Here is a 19,578-nt window from a genome sequence, read left to right as displayed (position 1 = left end):
TTTAATTTTTTTTCCCCTTTTTTTATGGTAATATTAGAAAAAGCTTTAAAAAAGGGGTTTACTTATTTTTTTTTACATTTTTCTCTTCTTTTTTTTACACAATTTCAGTCCCACTGAGGGACTTGCAGCACTGTGCCTATGATCGCTGTCATAAGGCATGGCAGAGCTACTGCTCTGCCATGCCTTATCGCTTATACAGCGATTATAGGCAATACAGGATGCCAGTGTCTGGCGTCCTGTTGCCATGGTGACAGGCCGGGCTCTCGCGATGAAATCGCGGAAGCCGGCCGGAGACACAGATGGTGCGCGATCCCTCTGTGAACATCTCCGATGCCCCCCCCCCCCCCCCCCCCCGTTGTTGCAGCGAGACGCCGGCTGTGACTGACAGCCGGCTCCCACTGCGGGATAGTACAGGATCTTATGTGATCTCGCGCTATCCCCAGGACGTACCGGTACGTCCTGTTGCTTGAAGTACCAGGCTCCCAGGACGTACCGGTACGTCCTAGGGCGGGAAGGGGTTAAAGAAGGTATCAGAAAGCTGGTGAAGTTCGGTCCATGGCTTTCATGAAGTTCTTCATCAAACCTAGTTTGTGCTGTTCAGCAGGATTTTGTGAGCCTCAACCAGAGCTGGGTGCTGGATATTCTTGTCTCCAACTGCTACATTTTGTCTGCGAGTCCATTCCTTCCGCAAGTAGTGCAATTCCCTTGCTTGGCTATCCCATTCACATAAGTAACACATGTATTTTGTATATCCCATGGAACTGGTTTTAATGCAGACTTAATGTTGGGGTAAAGTATTCTCAACTTCTTTAGCTTCGTTATACCGCCGAAAGGAGGAGGAACCAAGCAGAAGTAAGTCATTTGTGTGGTTCCTTGGCTCTCTCCATACCATGGGGACTACAAACAGGCATTGATCGTCTTTTGCCATTCAACCACTGTGAAAGCTGTGTTAAACATATAGCACAGCATATATACGAGGCCCAAGGCTTGTCTTTGTCGCCAATCTTGCATCTGAAGTAAAGATGATATGTCTCCTTCACTTGAGAAGTGATACTTTTCTTCTGGTTGGCAAATGTCACTTCCCCACAAATATGACAAATATTGTCCACGGTATTAGCGCACTTTCGAGGCATTAGTGTTTCGTATTGTAACTAAATAGATAAAATAACAGTTTTATGTAACAGTAGCTTACACTGTATCCCACGATGTCTGAAATATTTTAAATGCTCAACTTTTCCAACTGGGCTTTATATAGTAGGGGGGACTTGTTATTTGTATAGCGCCAACGTATTATGTAGCGCTTTCAGGTAATTTGTTTATTACTCACCAGCAAGCTGGGTACTCATTTTAGTGACCTCGGAAGGATGGATGGCTGAGTCAGCCTTGAGCTGAACCCTGTAGGGATTGAACCGCATCTTTCAGGTCGTGAGTGAGAACTTAGGACTGCATTCTGCTGTCACTCTGCGCCACACAAGGCCCATAGTGATTGTATTGATATGTACACTGGTACTGTGGGAGTTAGCATGGTGTACTGGTTATGTTGGGGTTAGATGTGGGGTAATGAGCTCAGAGGCAGAGGCTGATCACATGATGGTGACATCACAGGTCCTGTAAGCACACGGCTGCTGTCTGACTCAAACTGTAAGGATGTTGTTACAGTCCTACTGGATAAATTTACACGGTGAAACACAGAAAATAAACTATATGAAATATCTTCAAAACAAGATCCAATAAAAAAAAATGTAATGGTCATATTTGTGTTCAGTGCACCAAGATACTCCAGATTAGGACCTTTTTAAGTCAGTAACAATTTCAGTGTTGACCAGTGATAACCTTATGACTAAGTCTGTTAGCCTTTATGGCCTTTTGGCTCTGCCTGAAGCTTTAATGGCTTTGTCTATAGCCTTAGGGTCGTACTTGTAACCTGATAGCGTTTATGGCTTTGCCTATAGGCTGTATGGCTTAAAAAGAAAGCCAATAGTACAACACCTGATAGACTGCAGGCCAGGCTCAATCGCTGTAGACCCTAGTGGAATGCAGAGAGCCAGTGTGACCGACTGTGATGATACAGGGCAATCCATTGCATTGCCAGTAGGGTCGCACTCTTGTATAATGTTGCGCACCTATCTGTGGCTGGCATCTTTGGCATCCATTCACACGTGCAGGCTATGTTTGTTTGCAGTATACAAGGAAAAAAAGGAAAAAAGACCCAGCGCTACTGTGCTCATGAGATGTTATAGGTGAAGTAGACAGCAACTGATCAGTAATGAATTTCCAGTTTTGTGCTTGAAAAAGGAGCTTGTAGATCTGAAACCCGTTGTACCCTACTGATTCCTCCCATTGTTGCCTATGCCTGTCCATAAATAATTGAAGACTACCTGGATCTTCTTTTTAAAGACGTCCTTGGATTTAGGGGAGCCCAGTTATTTTCAGTAGCGCTCCTCTATGAAGTAAGTGTGCCTCTTTACTTCACCTATACCATCTCATGAGCACAGTAGGGCAGGGTCTTTTTTCCTTGTATACTGGTTATCACCAAGGTTTCCACCTACGGGTCCCTTCCCTGGACCAAGTATGTGGACGCCTGCCCTGTGACGGGCGTCTCACTCTCGGTCTCTTTGTTTTCCTATCTTCCTTTTGTTGCCTTCTGGGCACACATTGTGGCTTGAGCGCTGGTCCATATATATATATATATATATATATATATATATATGTAATATATATCCTCTCACCTATGTTTGTTTGCAGTCATTCCTTCCCAATCTGGGCTGAGTCGAGTGAGTGGCTGTACTACTAGTCTGTATTGAACAAGTAACTCCTCCATATCATAGTATGTCTCTCTGCATTCTACTAGGGTCTACGGCGATTGAGCCTGACCTGCAGTCTATCAGGTGTTGTATTATTGGCTTCCTTTTCAGTGAATAATGTCTGTTTTTTCTCTCACCTCAGTGATTTTATAACCTTATAGCTTGGCCTATAGCATAATAGCCTTTATGTCTTTCATCTATAACGTCATGGCTCTGCCTTTAGCCTGATAGCCCTTTTGGCTTTGCCTATAGCTTTCATGGCCTTCATAGCTTTACCTATAACCTTACGACTCTGCTGATAGCCTAATTTCCTGTATGGCCTTTGCCTTATGGCCAGTTGCAGCCTTTGCTTTATGGCTGGTTGTGACCTTTGCCTTATAGCCGGTTGCAAACTTTGTCTATAGACTTTGGGGTTTTGCCTGTGGCCTAGCAGCCTTTGTGGGTTTGGCCTTTTAACTTTACTTTTCTATGGCCTATAGCCTTTGGGCTTTGCCTATATCCTTTTTCTGTTATAATTAGGGCCTCTGTGGAGGACCAAGGTCTTGTGGCATTTTGGCCTCACCTATACATGTTAGCCTGTAGGTTTTGTGACTGCTGAGCTTTGCCTATGGCTCTATGATCTGCCTGTGACTTATAGCCTCTAGGCTCTGCCTATGCCCGTTTACTCATATCTGCTGTATAAGACTGTTGGCCAGTGACCTCTGATTTGATAAGTGATCTTTAGTGGAAAGATAATAGACAAAGCCTCTTATTCCTCACCGCATATCTTCAGTAAGGTATCTATGGTAAAGAAATCTGATGATTGTATAAGAACAAGATGACAAATAGATGTTGGTTACAATTTACCTCCGATTGGGAATATTTATATAAGAATCTTCCTTCCTTAAGTTGCATCTTTATGTGGAATAGTTATAGGATGGTTTATACTTTGGAACATTTATTTTTGGTAAGCTGTCTCCACGGATCCTCTTAACTTTAAAATCAAAAACTCGAGAACTCAAGCTAGAATCTTGGCATCAGACTTCCTAAGAACAATATCATAGTGTGTTCCATAGTCTAGCTGGCTCTAATAGAGAAACCAGTACAACGAGGTCTAAAAAGCTGTAATATATTCTGTAATTTGGAGCATATATTTGGCTGGCCGTTTTCATCATCAAAAGGAAGTGTTAGTATTTCAAGGCTACAAGTCAGTTGGAGTTTCTTTATTGGTGGATTCTCCAATCCAATAAGAGTTATTAGCCATCTGTAGACTAATACCTCAGGCTATCAACACTCCCTAGTTATTGATCAAGTTTAATCTCTCACCGGAGCTGTTATGGTCATAAGGGAAACACAAGATTACTTAGCGGTAATCCGTTTTCCATGACAGCAACACTAAGTTTGGTCCCTGCTGCAGTATTTGAGTTACAAATAAATTTATACATTTTAAGTCTAAATGTAAATAAAAGGGATAGCCCTCAATTAGTCCATGGATCTTGCTACAGAACTGAGAAGGGATAGAGTGTGCCTAACTTTACAGAGATCTGGGAGGTTTCTGTTTCCTCTCCGGACGGGAGGTGGTCTCTCATTGATGCGGTCATGGGCTCATAGAAAACTGATTACCGGTAAGTAATCTTGTTTCCAGTGTCCTGTACCCATTACACTGCTAGAAGCTACTACAACAATCTCATGACTCTCATTGTACACATTAATACTCCAGCCAGTCACTGTCCTTAGCTTTCATATCTGCATGAACGGCACTTGACTACTAAGGACAGTGATTCTCTACTGTAGTCACATGAATGATGAATGGCACATGACTGATGCAGGAGCTTCTGGTACCGGAGTATGGAGACACTTGGGGGTTAAGTAGGTATTTTTTACTGAAGTGATGCTACATCGCACTTTGGATGGTTTATCTTCTATTGTCTTTGCGTTCTTTAAAGGAATGTTCCTAATTCACACAGGATATGACATGAATGTCAGATCAATACTGGACCCATGTCTGTAACCCACACTTATTTTGAAAACATCCCGTCCCCATAAACCTTATTCTGGCTTACCACCACTGCCTGAGATTACCAAATCACCTAAATTGGCTGTTATACACACTTTCTTTAACTTTCATAGAAGTGAAAGGGAATTGCGTAAGCAGCGTAGCACAGCGAACTGCCAGCAGTACCAGAACCCTCCGGTTTATCCAGTTCTCTCGTATTCTCATCCAAAGCAGTCCTTCTCCCGAATGACCCACCAAAGATGGATGAAGAAAGAAATGATGTTACCATAAGAATATTAAACTTCACCATGGAGATCATCTACCTGCTGACCGGAGAGGTAAACTTTTCTGTATTTCTATGATCTTTATTGTATTATGTAACAAGTCAGACTAAGGGAAGAGCAACTCCATTCTAGGAAGTAATAGAAACAGTCCAGTGTCCGGTATAACGGCTTCCAGACCTTCCAAGTGAGGGAGAACTAAAGAACTGAACAGCAGAGAATGTGAAGATTGGCCACCAATATGGTCAGTTCTGTATGGTGGGAACCAATGAGCTAATATTAATGTTGTAGGGGCAATGAGAATGGTAAATAGGCTGAATGTAATGGGGAGGAAAGGAATTAAAAGAATTACCCAGCCGGAGTTTGGCCTCGAGACTTGAAATTTTGTCAAAATTTTGACATCTATACAGACACATAGAAGACTGATGACAGGAGGAGCGCCCATGGTCCATCTTGCCTGCTCTTATATTATTTCAATTTTTTGTTAGTAAATCTACCTGGATAAAATATATATCTATTCTATCACTTACTGTTGATTTCCCAACCACTTTTGCCTGAAGTTTCTTTCCAGCATCTACTACTCTTTCAGTAAAGTAATATTTTCTGACATTGCTTCTCATGTTCTTCTCCACCAAATACACTGGCTGTCAAAGAAACCAAGCACCTAGAAGTAGTGTTGCTCATCTTGATTGACTAAGTGGTAAAATCATCCCGATTTTTGCAAAATCAAACTGGGTTTAAACAATTCTTGAAATAAATCATGGGGAAATTGAATTTACCATAATGCCTGCTTCAGAGGTCAGTGTGCAGCCAATCAGCAGCCAGGGTGGCTTGATGATTTCACCAAATGTGTCTTTGAAACCGCAGCTGATGACAAGAGAGTGGTCATCTGTAAGATCTGCAATAAGCATTTAAAACATGGCAAGAATGTAAAAGAATCTCAGCACAACTTGTATGAACAGCCACATGAACTGCCACCACCCATACTGCCTTGGAGAGCCCACCTGTTCCAGAGGGTAAAGAGTCAGCATCATCCTGGTCTTTACTCCTACGTTCTTTAGTGGTCCCTTCCTCCATCTCTCTCCCTGTTCATGCAGTAGCCTCTGAGCACAGAGAGGCAGTTTTGTGTAGAAGCAGTAACATGGCTACTTCAGGCTTCTCTTCTGCCATTGATGATCAGGCTACAGCCAAGAGTGGGGATCGGAGAGCAGAAGTTGAATGGCCACCATCATCTTCACTGACATTGACATCTACCCCATATTCCAGAGTGTTCCAGGTCAGCAGCCATCCCTCTAATCCACAGCCCCAACTATCCATGATCACAGAGCCTGAATCCAAGCATTGCACAGTTGCTTGTAATGGAAATGCTGTCCTTCAGGCTAATGGACACAGATGCCTTCAGCAATGAAATGCTCCACGCTAACCAACAGTACCAGATGCACAACCACCATTTATTTGCCCAAAAAGCCATCCCTGCCCTGCAACCCCAGGTGAATGATAACATATTCCTAGCATTAAAGAATGTCGTCAGTGATGGGGTTCACCTGAACAGCATGCATGGCCAGTGGTGATACATATCCTTAACAGCACACTGGGTCATTGTCCTACAGGTGGGGCATGAACCCGAAAGGGGTGGTCCACATTTCATGGTACTCCCGAGAGTTGTGGGACATTCATCCTTGTCTGTCCCCTCTTGACCTTCCTCCTACGCCTCCTTCACTTTCTCCATCTCTTCATACCACCTTTCAACACCTTCCACATTGGCATAAAATCTAGCCTCTATACAGCGGTGCACATGGTAAATGCCAAAATGCTGATCTAAAAACTTATGTCTAGGAGAGCACAGATGAAGAGCTGTTGACGGCTTTGCAGGTCCAGGTTGACACAGCACTGACCCTGCACAATCTGAAGCCTGGCTAGGTTGTGTGTGACAGTGAGTCCAACCTGCTGGTAGTCCTTCGCCTTGGCAATCTCACACATTTACCTTGCTCGCCCCATGTGATGAACCTGGTATTGCAGCGCTTAACCATTACCCAATTATACATCCAGTTCTAGAAAAGGCCAGGAGACTGTGCTCACGCTTTCAGCATTCACACTACGCCGTCTTTCAGCTGGCAGAGTTGCAGCAACAGTTCAGGCTGCCACCTAATCATCTCATCTGTGACCTGCCTGCATAGTGAAATTCCATGTTGCAGAGTCTAAGCCAGCAACAGATGATGTATGCCATATATATGCTGTATGGAGGTCGGTCATTCGATGCATGTGGAGTGTCTACAGATCAAAGACGTATCTCTGAGGAAGTGACTAAAATGGTTAGTTGTGATGATACACTGATCAGTATAACCATCCTTCTTGCCTGCCTACTGGGACAAATGCTACACAGCCTCAGGAACAATGATGTGTTGTTGTCGAGGAGGAGGAAGTGATACCAACTGTCTTTGTGCCATTACTCAACATCCCTTTGAAGTTGGCCTTAAGCAAGAAAGGGGGCGACTTCTCCAATACGTTTTCCCACCAAAGGGAGAAGTTTAGAGGAGGAAAAGGAGGGGGTAATATAAGTCCAGAAGCAGGCAGGGGGATGTGAGCCATCAACCTTTAAGCACTTTGACGCATGAGTGCTTTTATGCCGCAGTGCTTGCAGAAGGACCAAAGCATGTAGTCCACATCAAAACATCAGATCATTACTGGGTGACCACCCTCCTTGATCCTCGCTGCAGGACTGCATCCAAAAATGGACCATAGCTCTGCTGAAACTTTGTGTGATTGTAACATTGATATGAGTAAGCAATTACAATATCAGAGCAAAACTATCATTTATTGCAGAAAACTGGAGTCTTGAATGGAGGCTCTAGTACCCTGTTGGTGGGTAATCAAGGTGGGGGTTTGTGAGTACTAAAAGATAGGTGATAAAAGCCTGATCAGTGGAGAGGGGGCTACCTGAGATAACCATGCACTTTGTACTCTGCTATCTTAAGCAGTCTTATTGAAATGATTGGAGTTGCAATATGCACGCTTGGCTGCCAGATGTATCACTAGATCACAATCTCTCACTTTCTACTTCAATTCTCTACCTGTCTCCCTCCATACCCAGAATTACACGATGGTGAAGAAGACATCGACTGACGGTGCGACTCCCAACAGGCATCTCGATAAGTTAGGAAGACTGAGCAGGGGCCAGAGCCCCATCACAGAGGCTCCTCCTCACTTACCGATACATGAGCAGAAGATCCTAGAACTCACCAACAAGATCATTGAGCTGCTGACTGGAGAGGTGACGCTGCTGGGAATATTGGGAAATTATACAGTAACAGCACTAGAGGAGTCTGGGTAATGACAGTATCATTGTGTGTGTTAGGTTCCTATAAGGTGTCAGGATGTCACTGTCCATTTTTCAATGGAGGAGTGGGAGTATTTAGAAGGACACCAGGATCTGTACAAGGACATCATGATGGAGAACTACCAGCCTCCGATATCACAGGGTAAGAAGGTACAGATATACTATTGACATTATTTTTTCCAATGGTCTTGTTGCCCTTTACTGTGGGCACAGGGAAGCAATAACAGTCATGTAAAGGCCTTAGTGCTACAATGTACAGAGCATACACATTTGTGGAATATGGCATGTAATATAAGAGCTCTCAAATTTAGGCTCTTCTCAAAGAGCCCTTTCTTTTCCATACACATCAAGCCTAAACCTAGTGCCTTATTCTGATATGTGTAGAGCTTGTTACCCAATGTGACCTAAATTATGGCTTTTTCACTAACACAGGTTGAGTATAAAGCTTAGTTTACATTAGTCAAGTAACTGAGTCTAGTAACTACGGTCGGTACTCGACTCGTCGTCCCATTTTCCAGTAAGTATTTACATTAGTCATTTACATAATGGATCGTGGCAGTTGAGTTCATTGTAGAGTGGTGTAGGGTCAATGGTCAAGCTACTTTACTCATTCTACCACTTGACTCGCCCACTACTTGCTCAGCTACTTGACCAATGTGTTTAGACAGGTTAAGTGGACACACTTTTCCTGACTCCACTCTCTACCTGACTTATATGAGCTAAATAACATAAGCAACATTTTTAGTGGTAACTAAGAAATGATGTTTATATACCACCACTGTGCAGGTGAACTCCATGGTGACATAAAGCTCCATGTTGCCTACACATTTTGAACAGTTTGTTCTTAGTTTAAAACATGTAGGGTAGAAAAAAAAATGCTAACCAGACCAATTTTCCTTAAAGGGGTTGTCCCGCGAAAGCAAGTGGGGTTCAGCACTTCTGTATGGCCATATTAATGCACTTTGTAATGTACATCGTGCATTAATTATGAGCCGTACAGAAGTTATTCACTTACCTGTTCCGTTGCTGGCGTCCCCGTCGCCATGGTGCCGTCTAATTTCAGCGTCTAATCGCCCGATTAGACGCGCTTGCGCAGTCCGGTCTTCTCCCTGGTGAATGGGGCCGCTCGTGCCGGAGAGCTGGTCCTCGTAGCTCCGCCCCGTCATGTGTGCCGATTCCAGCCAATCAGGAGGCTGGAATCGGCAATGGACCGCACAGAGCCCACGGTGCACCATGGGAGAAGACCCGCGGTGCATCGTGGGTGAAGATCCCGGCGGCCATCTTAGTAAGGTAAGGAAGAAGTCGCCGCAGCGCAGGTATTCGGGTAAGTACTAAACTTTTTTTTTTTTAACACATGCATTGGGTTTGTCTTGCGCCGAACGGGGGGCCTATTGAAAAAAAAAAAAAACCCGTTTTGGCGCGGGACAACCCCTTTTAGTTCCAGACTCAGTTAAAAGAACAACTCCTGTTTAGCCCTTTCCAATCCAATGTCGGGCCTGCTCCAACATCATAATTTCCCTCCACAGCTCCGATGTCGGGGCAGGCCCGAGACTGCAGTGCAGGAGTGCATCTGCATCCGATCATAGGACACATCGGGTGCAGATGCACTCCTGCACTGATCCTCATCGAGGACCCCCCGAGGAGAAGGCAGAAAGGGTTTTTAACCCTTTCTGCCTTCTCCTTTACACATTACATAGCGCTCAATTAGCGCTATGTAATGCATACAGATTCCGGCCGGCGATCATGTGACCGCCGGTGTTACCTGACCGCCGGCGGTCACATGAACGCCGAGCCAGCAGCCTGCACTGTGGGAGGGCCTGCTTACCTGACCGGCGTCTTGCGCATTCTCCTCCTGTCTCCCGGCCCGGCAATCATGTGACCACCAGGTGCCACCTGACCTCAGCGGTCACATGATCGCCGAGCCGGGAGGCAGAAGGAGAATGCGGAAGATGCCAGACAGGTAAGCAGGTCCCTCCCTGCACCCTCCTGAACTCAGTCAGTTCAGGAGGGTGCAGGGAAAGTGTATTTTTTCTTATCCATTCTCCCCAGCTCCAATTTATTTGGAGCTGGGGAGAATGGATGAAAAAAACTAAATGGATTGGAAAGGGTTAAGACCAAGGCACCTGGACAATCCTTCAAGTCTAAGGATGTCGATAGGCTTTCAGAGTGCTGCTTCCTTTAGCCTATCCCTGCAACTGCTAGCAAAAATGTTTTCCAAAAAGATGCTGTGTTTGCAGCAAGCATGTGAGGAGGAGGGGTACATGGTTTTAGTGCTTGATGTGACCATGTCAACCAGGGAGCTGTTTCAAGACTTACCACACAGTTTTAAGTTATTCATTTTATCTAATGTATAGGGGAAGCCAAAGAGGTAGTGCGTAAGGGGATTCTTTTTAAGTAGTCCATTTTATTCTTTTTTTTTTAATGTGTTTATAAAACATTTTTTAGACTAGATCGTTCATTCCTCACTAATCAATCTTTAAGGGTGGGATTCTTTTTAAGGGGTCCTTTTATTTACATTTTCTACTTGGTGTACAGACTTTCAAAATAGGGAAGAATTATTTTGGGAGAGTTTGTAGACTCAAACAAATCTTGTTCTTTATCATTATTTCAGAATATTACATTCCAATTCACTTTAAATCCATTTCTGAGTTTAGTTTAGAGTAAAATCTTTTTGAGACCCTGCAGCCTTTTTTTTTCTCTCCAAAAATTGTGTTTTGAACCAGAATTAAATAGTTTTAGGCTGGTGTAGCAATGTAGTACTGGAAACTGCCGTTAAGGGACTTAAGGGCAGATTGTATGCGGATAACTCCAGCAGAAAAATGATTATTTCTGCTCTGTAGTCAATAGACACGCATGTAGGTGTGTCTGCAGGTAATAAAAATGCCTGTATTCCTGAATGCTGTGTCTTTTGCAGCTCATTTTCTGATCCACTTTAGTGAGATAGTGAGCTCCTGCTGTCAGTCTGTGAGAGCCATGAGTCTGACAAGGAAGTATGGCCCTTAGCCTAACATATGATATAAATAATGAACATTGATAATGTTGTGTGAAGGCATTAAGATTTGGTATGATAAATGGACATTCATAACTATTAGATCCTCTGTTCAGACTAACTTCCCTCTCCCTGGTGCTGGCAGATGTGGGCGTCGTCCTACTCTCCCTGTAACCTCAGCTTTCTTACCTACTTCCAGACCTGCTGTGGTTAATTACTCTAGGGCTTCTCTGCTCAGCTGTAGGCTCTTTGCCAATCTCCTTCCTATATAGCTGTGCTGGGACTCCACATCAGTGCTGCAGAGTTGATGTTGTTTCAGACCTGCTCTCTGGCTTCCAGCTTAGAACCTGTTTGTTCAAGTTATCCTGTTTGCATTCTGTGTCCTGCGCTTTGTCATTCTGTCCTTTCTTGCATCCCTCTGTCTATTGTCTTCCCCTGTGCCTCTGTTTCCTTGCAATCTGTCTCTCCTCCTGTCTCTGTATTCCTCCTAGTCCTGGTCTGTCTTTTGTTGTATAGGTGTTCTGTCCTGTGAGGGTCAGCTAGCACCTAGAGGAAGCCTGTGGCCAGGTAAAGTGCAGGTACTCTGTTTTGTCAGCCTAATAGGACTGTTATAAATTTGTCCACATTTGTAGTTTGAAAAAGAAATTACAATATCAAATTTTAATCCTAACAGATAATCCTAGTGAGAATTCTGATGGAAACTCCATGTCATTGCTAAATTATAAAGTAAAAGAAGAAGATATCATGCCGCACTTTTTAGGAGAAAACCTCATTAACTTCCATGTACATCCAGAACTCGACAGTACAGATCTATCATATGATCCCAATAGGAACTCTGATGGAAACGTCATGTCATCAGTAAATTATAAAGAAGAAGTAGAAGATATTGTGCAGCGCTCTTTAGGAGAAAATCCCATTACACTTAATGTTCATCCAGAACTTGACAGTACAGAGCTATCATATAATCCCAATAGGAACTCTGATGGAAACGTCATGTCATCAGTAAATTATAAAGAAGAAGTAGAAGATATTGTGCAGCACTCTTTAGGAGAAAATCCCATTACACTTAATGTTCATCCAGAACTTGATAGGACACATCCAGCATATGATCCTAATAAGAACTTTGATGGAAATTTCATTTCATCGCTAAATTGTAAAGTAGAAGATGAAGACCTTGTTCAGCACTCTTCAGAGGAAAACCCCATTCTGCTTAATGTACATCCAGAACTTGATAGGACAGATCTATCATGTGATGCCAATATGGACTCTGATGGAAAATCACTAAATTGTAAAACAGAAGATGAAAATATCATGTATCACTCTTCAGAAGAAAAAGTTATTACCAGTATTGTTTATCCAAAACTTGAAAGTACAGATTTATCCTATGATCCCTCTAATCACAAGGAACCTTCTCCTGACCAATCACAGAATTTTACTACAAATACAGGTCAGAAAATGTTTCGTGAATGTGGAAAACCGCTTACAAGCAACTCAGGTCTTAGAAAAAGAATCAGTCACACCGGAGAGAAACTGTATTCATGTTCACAATGTGGGAAATGTTTTGCATATAAAGCAGGACTTACTAGACATGCTCGAACTCACACAGGAGAAAAACTAGTTTCATGTTCAGAATGTGTGAAAGGTTTTACGAGTAAATCAGATCTTGTAAAACATATCAGAATTCATACAGCAGAGAAGCCCTACTTGTGTTCAAGATGTGGGAAACGTTTTGCAGATAACTCAGAACTTGTTAGGCATGAGAGAGATCATAAAGGAGAGAAGCCATTTTCATGTTCAGAATGTGGGAAATGTTTTCCAATTAAATCACGTCTTGTTAAACATCAGATAATTCACACAGGAGAGAAACCATTTTCATGTTCAGAATGTGGGAAATGTTTTTCAGCTAAATCACATCTTGTTAAACATCAGAGATTTCACACAGGAGAGAAACCATTTTCATGTTCAGAATGTGGGAAATGCTTTACAGATAAATCACTTCTTGTTAAACATCAGAGAATTCACACAGGAGAGAAACCATTTTCATGTTCAGAATGTGGGAAATGTTTTCCAATTAAATCACGTCTTGTTAAACATCAGAGAATTCACACAGGAGAGAAACCATTTTCATGTTCAGAATGTGGGAAATGTTTTTCAGCTAAATCACATCTTGTTAAACATCAGAGAATTCACACAGGAGAGAAACCATTTTCATGTTCAGAATGTGGGAAATGCTTTACAGATAAATCACGTCTTGTTAAACATCAGAGAATTCACACAGGAGAGAAACCATTTTCATGTTCAGAATGTGGGAAATGTTTTCCAACTAAATCACATCTTGTTGACCATCAGCGATTTCACACAGGAGAGAAACCATTTTCATGTTCAGAATGTGGGAAATGCTTTGCACATAAATCAAATCTTCTTAGACATGGCAGAACTCACACAAGAGAAAATCTATGTTTATGTTCCGAATGTGAGAAAAGTTTTACACGTAAATCAGATCTTGTTAGACATATCAAAATTCACACAGGAGAGAGGCCATATTCCTGTTCAGAATGTGGGAAATGTTTTATAGAAAAATCGGATCTTGTCCAACATCAGAGAATTCACACAGGAGAATTTTCATGTTCAGAATGTGGGAAAAGCTTCACTACTGATGTCAAATGTAGGGAGCATCAAAGACGTCACACAGGAGAGAAGCCGTATGCATGTCCAGAATGTGGGAAATGCTTTACAGATAAATCAACTCTTGTTAAACATAAGAGAACCCACACAGGGGAGAAGCCATTTTCGTGTTCAGAATGTGGGAAAGGTTATGTGAGGAGATCAGATCTTATTAAACATCAGAGACGTCACCACACGGAGGGGAAGACTTTTTGATATTCTAGATGTGGAATTTTACAAAGAAATCAAGTTTTGAAAACTCATTAGAAAAAACCGTGTACTTATTTGGAATGTGGGAAATGTGAAGACAGAGTTTTAATACATCAGGGCATTCAGAGACATTGAACACTCAGTAAGAGAGTTAATTTGTGGAATAGCTTTGATCTATCAAACATCCTAAATTATAGTTACTGCAGGACTACTGTGACCGGGATCCATACGAAAATATATTGTGGTAAGTAAGAAAAGAAGCGCAGCCTTTACTTTCAAAAATGACAAAAGTGGACCTAGAGCCAGCAACTAAAATCAATCCTTTATTACATTAGATCAAAATTGTAGACAACAGGGAAAGCTCTTGCATCATAGCTATTACAACTGCTATATAAATAATAAACTATGGTGCCACAGAAACATGTGAAAAAAATTAAACCTACAGTTAATGAGGCCACATGATATGGGCCTAGTGGTGCTTACTAAAGACATCTACTTTTCTGAATTAACAGGTTGTGTGACTCTTGCAAGCCAGTCAGTGTAGATATAACATGATCATAAGCATGATGGATGAAAAAAGCATAATGAAGCAAATGCCTTCAATATAGTCCATCTGATATCATGAACCACGTGGGCCAATAATGAAGATAATAAAAGTATAGCAAATCTATAGTAAAAGAGGTAAGCGGGTAACAGAATTCATAAAGATCAATCCTTGATAATGAATAGAAGTTAATGGGAGTTGTGCCTGCAATACCATGCTTGGCCATTGCCAAATATACAGAGATATTTGCTTCCTGTTGGGGGTCCTGAGCAGGGGACCCCACGCTGATCACTATTGATGGTCTATCTTTAAGAATAACAATCCAATATTACATAGGGAGAACTTGATCATAGATTTCAAATCAAGTATGATTGGGAATGTGTCTCCCTGAAACGCTACATAATATGTCTTATCTAGGCTATATAACCTTGAAAAGCTCTCCATACACCAATAAGTAGGGCAGTCTCCTTCAATAAGCTACAAAAAAGGGAGTAGTGAAGTTCTTTATTAATGGAATAACCCAAATAAAAGCCTTGCTCCAAAAAATCTCTACCCTGAGAATGAATTGCCAATTTTTTTAGGCTGGAAAACCATTTTTCATGAGGAGACAGTTTTTCTTTTTTTCCCTCTTTTGTTGTTTTTTTTACATATGTATATTTCAACAGCCATAATTTTATTGATTTCCCTGTTGACGGCCACATACGTCCTGCCTCTACAATTTCTTAACTCCCATTTGCCTGGAATTGGCCTTTTGTCATGGAAGATGCTACTATTATTTCTATAGAGGAGCTTCTAACAGATAATAATTCGGTTGAACTTGCATCATAATATTTCCAACACTGAGTTTTACAAGACTTTAAGAATTTGTCATATTATGCATAAAAGTGAAACTACTACTCCCATCTTTCCCAAATCTGCTTTTATCTGATATTCAGTGTCTTAACATCTTCAGGAGGGCATCTATTATTCCTACTATGACTCCTTTTTATCTATCCTTCAAAAAATAAAAACATCAAAATTGTTGAAATGGAAGAAGAGCTTGATCCTCAATTCCCACTGAATGATTGGCATAGAGCTCAAGCAAACGCTGTGCCACACTATTTCAGCTTGGGTAAGAAGAAGCATCAAAAGCCCCTTCTCATTGGAAAATGGTCCAAAAATGTATTTTTACAATGGTAGCTTACGCCATCAAGAATTTCCAAAAACAATATGTCAGTATCTGCTGGAAGACAGAAAAGTACCTACTTCAAGATGTGCTGGTCTTGTCTTGCTGCTCATTCATTTTGACAAGACCCTTTTGTACTCTTAAAGCCTAATCTGCTATTCTTCAATAAAATTTACAGAGGTTAGGCAATGGTTAAAAATAAGTATTTTCCTTCTCTATCTGTGCAGGATTCGTCTCTCAGTTATGAGGTTGATAATTTGCCATCCTTTTACACTCATTTATAACTGCGAAAGGGTTGTTAATCCGGGGATTATTCTGATTGCCAGATTGAAGTCAGGAAATATTTTTTTCCCTTAAATGGAGAGGATTGGCTTCTACCTCGTTGGGTTTTTGCCTTCCTCTAGATCAACATTGAGGCGTAATAGGCTGAACTGGATGGACAAATGTTTTTTTCGGCCAGGCATACTATATTACTATGATCATTGCGGCCCGCATATATATGCCAGCTGTAGGGAAACAAGTGACTCCATCTTCTATACGCATCTGGTTCAAAAAAATCCAAATGGTGAAAGGAATAGAAGACCTAACGGGCCATCTTCGGGGATGTCAAAATAAGTTTAGACTTACCTGGTACTATCTGTTGTGCTTTAAAAACTCTTAGGAATACCCGTCCCTTATGTTGTGATTCGTTCTTCTGATCCTTTTTCACCTAGAAACTAATCGTTGTTTTGTTTATACCTCCCCTTCATCTCCTTTTCTTTCACCTGTTCTCTTTCCACTCCCTTCTCCACCCCATTTTTTTTTATCATTGTATTTCTACTTTAATTTTGCTCTCTGATACCAGTCGGTGGACAATATATCATTTCCCCCCAAATAAACCCTATCCTAATAATAAGCCCTACCCTTATTTTCAGGGGCAGGTGGGTTGGAGGGGACCTTGAAATATAAGCCCCCCTGAAAATAAGCCCTAGCTACACTAGGTTTAAAAAAAAGAATACCCACTTAGCCGCCGGCATCTGTGTCCCTCACGCTGGTCTCCGGTGCTGTGGCAGGCTGCAGTCCTCAGCACTGATAGGATTCTCTTGTGGTGACAAGGCTTTGAACACCCTGCCCTTCGTTAACAGAGCGCTGTGATTGTATCGAGCATCAGCCAATCAGCCGGCGCTCAATCATTCACAGCCTTTCAGTGAATGACATTACTGAATGGCCGTGATTGGTTCATCGAGCATCCGCTCTGATTGGCTGTCCCTTGATCCAATCACAGCGCTCACCGGAGCGGGGTATTTAAAACCCTGTTACCAGGAGAAGAGAATCCTGTCAGCGCTGAGGACTGCAGCAGTGTGGGGACCAGCAGAAGGGACACAGATGGCGGCGGCTGGATAAGGATCAGACACACCCCTCCTGAAAATAAAACACTGCGCCTCTTTTGAGTCAAAAAATAATATAAGACAGTGTCCTATTTTCGGGGAAACACGGTACCATTTCTGTATCTTATTTTGTTTTGGACTTTAGATGTGTATTTTATTAATTTGGATTTCAGCACGTTTGTGTCCGGTCTTTATGTCTTCTCGCCCCTTGTTATGATTTTCCATTCTCGGGAGTAGTTTCTTTTACTATTAAGTCCTGGCCTCATGTTTTATTTGTCAAATCTATTCCTCCATTTCAAGAATCCATATGTTTTGCGATAAAATTAAAAAATAACACAGTCATGTTCACTACTCTAATTCCCTGTGGGTCCAGCACCACCAGTCCTGTTTACATTGGCTACAGTCGTCACATGTGCATAGGGAACATCACCGCTTCAGCCGATCACTGGTCTCAAAGGTATGTAACTCTACACTGCTTTGGCCTGTGATTGGTTACAGGAGTCGTGTGTATATGGAATAAGTTATATATCAAGCTTGATAAAGACGCTTTTTTACTAGTCGAAACGTCCCTGGTTATTTTTATGGGGCAATAAGGAGTTTATTTGTATTCATCTCGTGCTGCCTGGACTATATAACTTATTTGGACAAGTATTTGGGTCGTGATCCACACTCCTGACGGGCTGTGCATTTTTCCTCCTTGCCTTGGAACGAGGCTTGTAAAACACCAGGGGACTAACTGGTCTCCAGATGCTGCTGTCTGTACAATGTTTGCTGTGTGTATACGGGATGTCACCACTACAACCAATATGAATACTGATGGACATTGAGAATGGAAGTCGTTGTCCTGGACCAGACGGATTAGAGTGGCCAGTATGGCTTTCTTTATTTTTAACCATATCTTACCATCTGTCATTGTTTCCTACAACATGGAAGGTCTTTTAATATTCGGTTAATTCCCTGAACATTTCAGAATTGTAATTAGTCACATCATTTTAGCTACTGGGATAACATTGGCAAGAAATTCAAAGCTTTTAAACTTCATGAACAGAAATAATTGGATTGGTATTGTAACTCTCCACGCGGGAAGAAATGTCAACATCCTACATTCGGACATCATCCCATTCTGACTGGCTCCCTCGCACTGTCCGCGGTGCCGTGTTCATCATTGTAATGTATCGTAGCGGTAATACTTTGACCTGTTTTTCTCCACAATTTTCTTTTATTTAACCACAAAAACATCAACTTGTTTCTTTCTATTGTAATAAATCTCGTCGCTGTAATTCAGTGTACCTTTGTATTACCTCTTTATTGTAGAGCTGATTTATATTTTATGAAAATTATTTAAAAATAAATGTTCATGGGGACGCCGTTAAGGTTTTACATTTCTTTAGTTGGAGACAGTGCAGGGAATGATTGTAACTAACAACATTCAAAATACATTTACTATCAGAGGTATGCATACCGTAATAAATACTCTAACCACATTAAGTAATGCAAGGATCTTAGTATATAATTTGATCAAATTACATTGGCCCATCTACCAACGTCCAGGTGACCAAGCTTTCAGATGAGTCCTAACGCTAATGCCAGATGGTCTAATCTTAACCTGGGAAAGATGGGTACCTACTCGAGATGAACGAGCACCAAAATTCTCGGGTGCTCGTTGCTCGAGTCGAACTTTCCGCGATGCTCGAGAGCTTGTTTCGAGTAACTAACCCCATAGAAGTCAATGGGCAATTTGAGCATTTTTGTATATGACTGATACTCCGCATAGGTCATGACTTGTGAAACTCTGTAAAACATCTGAAAGTCATGGAAACACCACAGAAACGGATAGGGAAGGGCAGGGGCAGCATGCATGGCTGCATCTGAGGCTCCCAGGTCCCACTATTAAGCCACAATGGGGACTAGAGTCTGCCCCTTCCTAACAACTTTTACTTTGGACAAACCCTCATTAGCAAGGCACACCTTAGCTAAGCACCACACTACCTGCAACCAAGGACAATCACTGCCTACGGGTGACACCGCTGCCTCTTCTTCTGGGTTACATGCTGCCCAACCCCCCACACGACCCTGCATCCACAGCACACACAAAAGTTTCCCTGCGCAGCCTTCAGCTGCCCTCATGCCACACGCTCGCTTCATAGCTACATCACCCTCATGTCTATTTCTAAGTGTGTCTGCGATGAGGAGGAACCAGAGGCACACACTGCAGACGGTTGGCAGGGCCAGGCAGTGACCC

At 42.1% G+C, this 19,578-nt stretch overlaps 2 protein-coding genes and 1 pseudogene across 2 annotated transcripts in view; all 3 read left to right on the top strand.

Annotated features, from left to right (window-relative positions):
- LOC136615634 (uncharacterized) overlaps window positions 1-12,340 on the top strand; it is a gene marked incomplete at its 3' end in the record, with an annotated part of 35,376 nt that extends 23,036 nt beyond the window's left edge. Inside the window, exons 2-5 of the mRNA XM_066594173.1 lie at window positions 5,011-5,117; window positions 8,152-8,331; window positions 8,416-8,539; window positions 12,060-12,340. Coding sequence (XP_066450270.1) covers window positions 5,011-5,117; window positions 8,152-8,331; window positions 8,416-8,539; window positions 12,060-12,340 — 692 coding nt within the window. The remainder of the gene's footprint in view (window positions 1-5,010; window positions 5,118-8,151; window positions 8,332-8,415; window positions 8,540-12,059) is intronic.
- Window positions 1-19,578, top strand: part of LOC136612155 (zinc finger protein 850-like) — a 460,849-nt pseudogene that overhangs the window by 185,294 nt on the left and 255,977 nt on the right.
- LOC136620240 (zinc finger protein 84-like) lies at window positions 12,329-15,835 on the top strand. Its single transcript, XM_066594947.1, has one exon. It carries the CDS (start codon window positions 12,380-12,382, stop codon window positions 14,264-14,266), a length of 1,887 nt encoding a protein of 628 aa, XP_066451044.1. The 5' UTR covers window positions 12,329-12,379; the 3' UTR covers window positions 14,267-15,835.

Source organism: Eleutherodactylus coqui, chromosome 1, assembly GCF_035609145.1.
Source record: "Eleutherodactylus coqui strain aEleCoq1 chromosome 1, aEleCoq1.hap1, whole genome shotgun sequence".
NCBI lineage: Eukaryota > Metazoa > Chordata > Amphibia > Anura > Eleutherodactylidae > Eleutherodactylus > Eleutherodactylus coqui.
Note: the sequence above shows the minus strand (reverse complement) of the source record. Positions and strands in the feature narration are given on the sequence as shown.

Coding starts and splice junctions, on each gene's coding strand:
- LOC136620240 (XM_066594947.1), top strand. CDS start 12,380: ATGTCATCAGTAAATTATAAAGAAGAAGTAGAAGATATTGTGCAGCAC.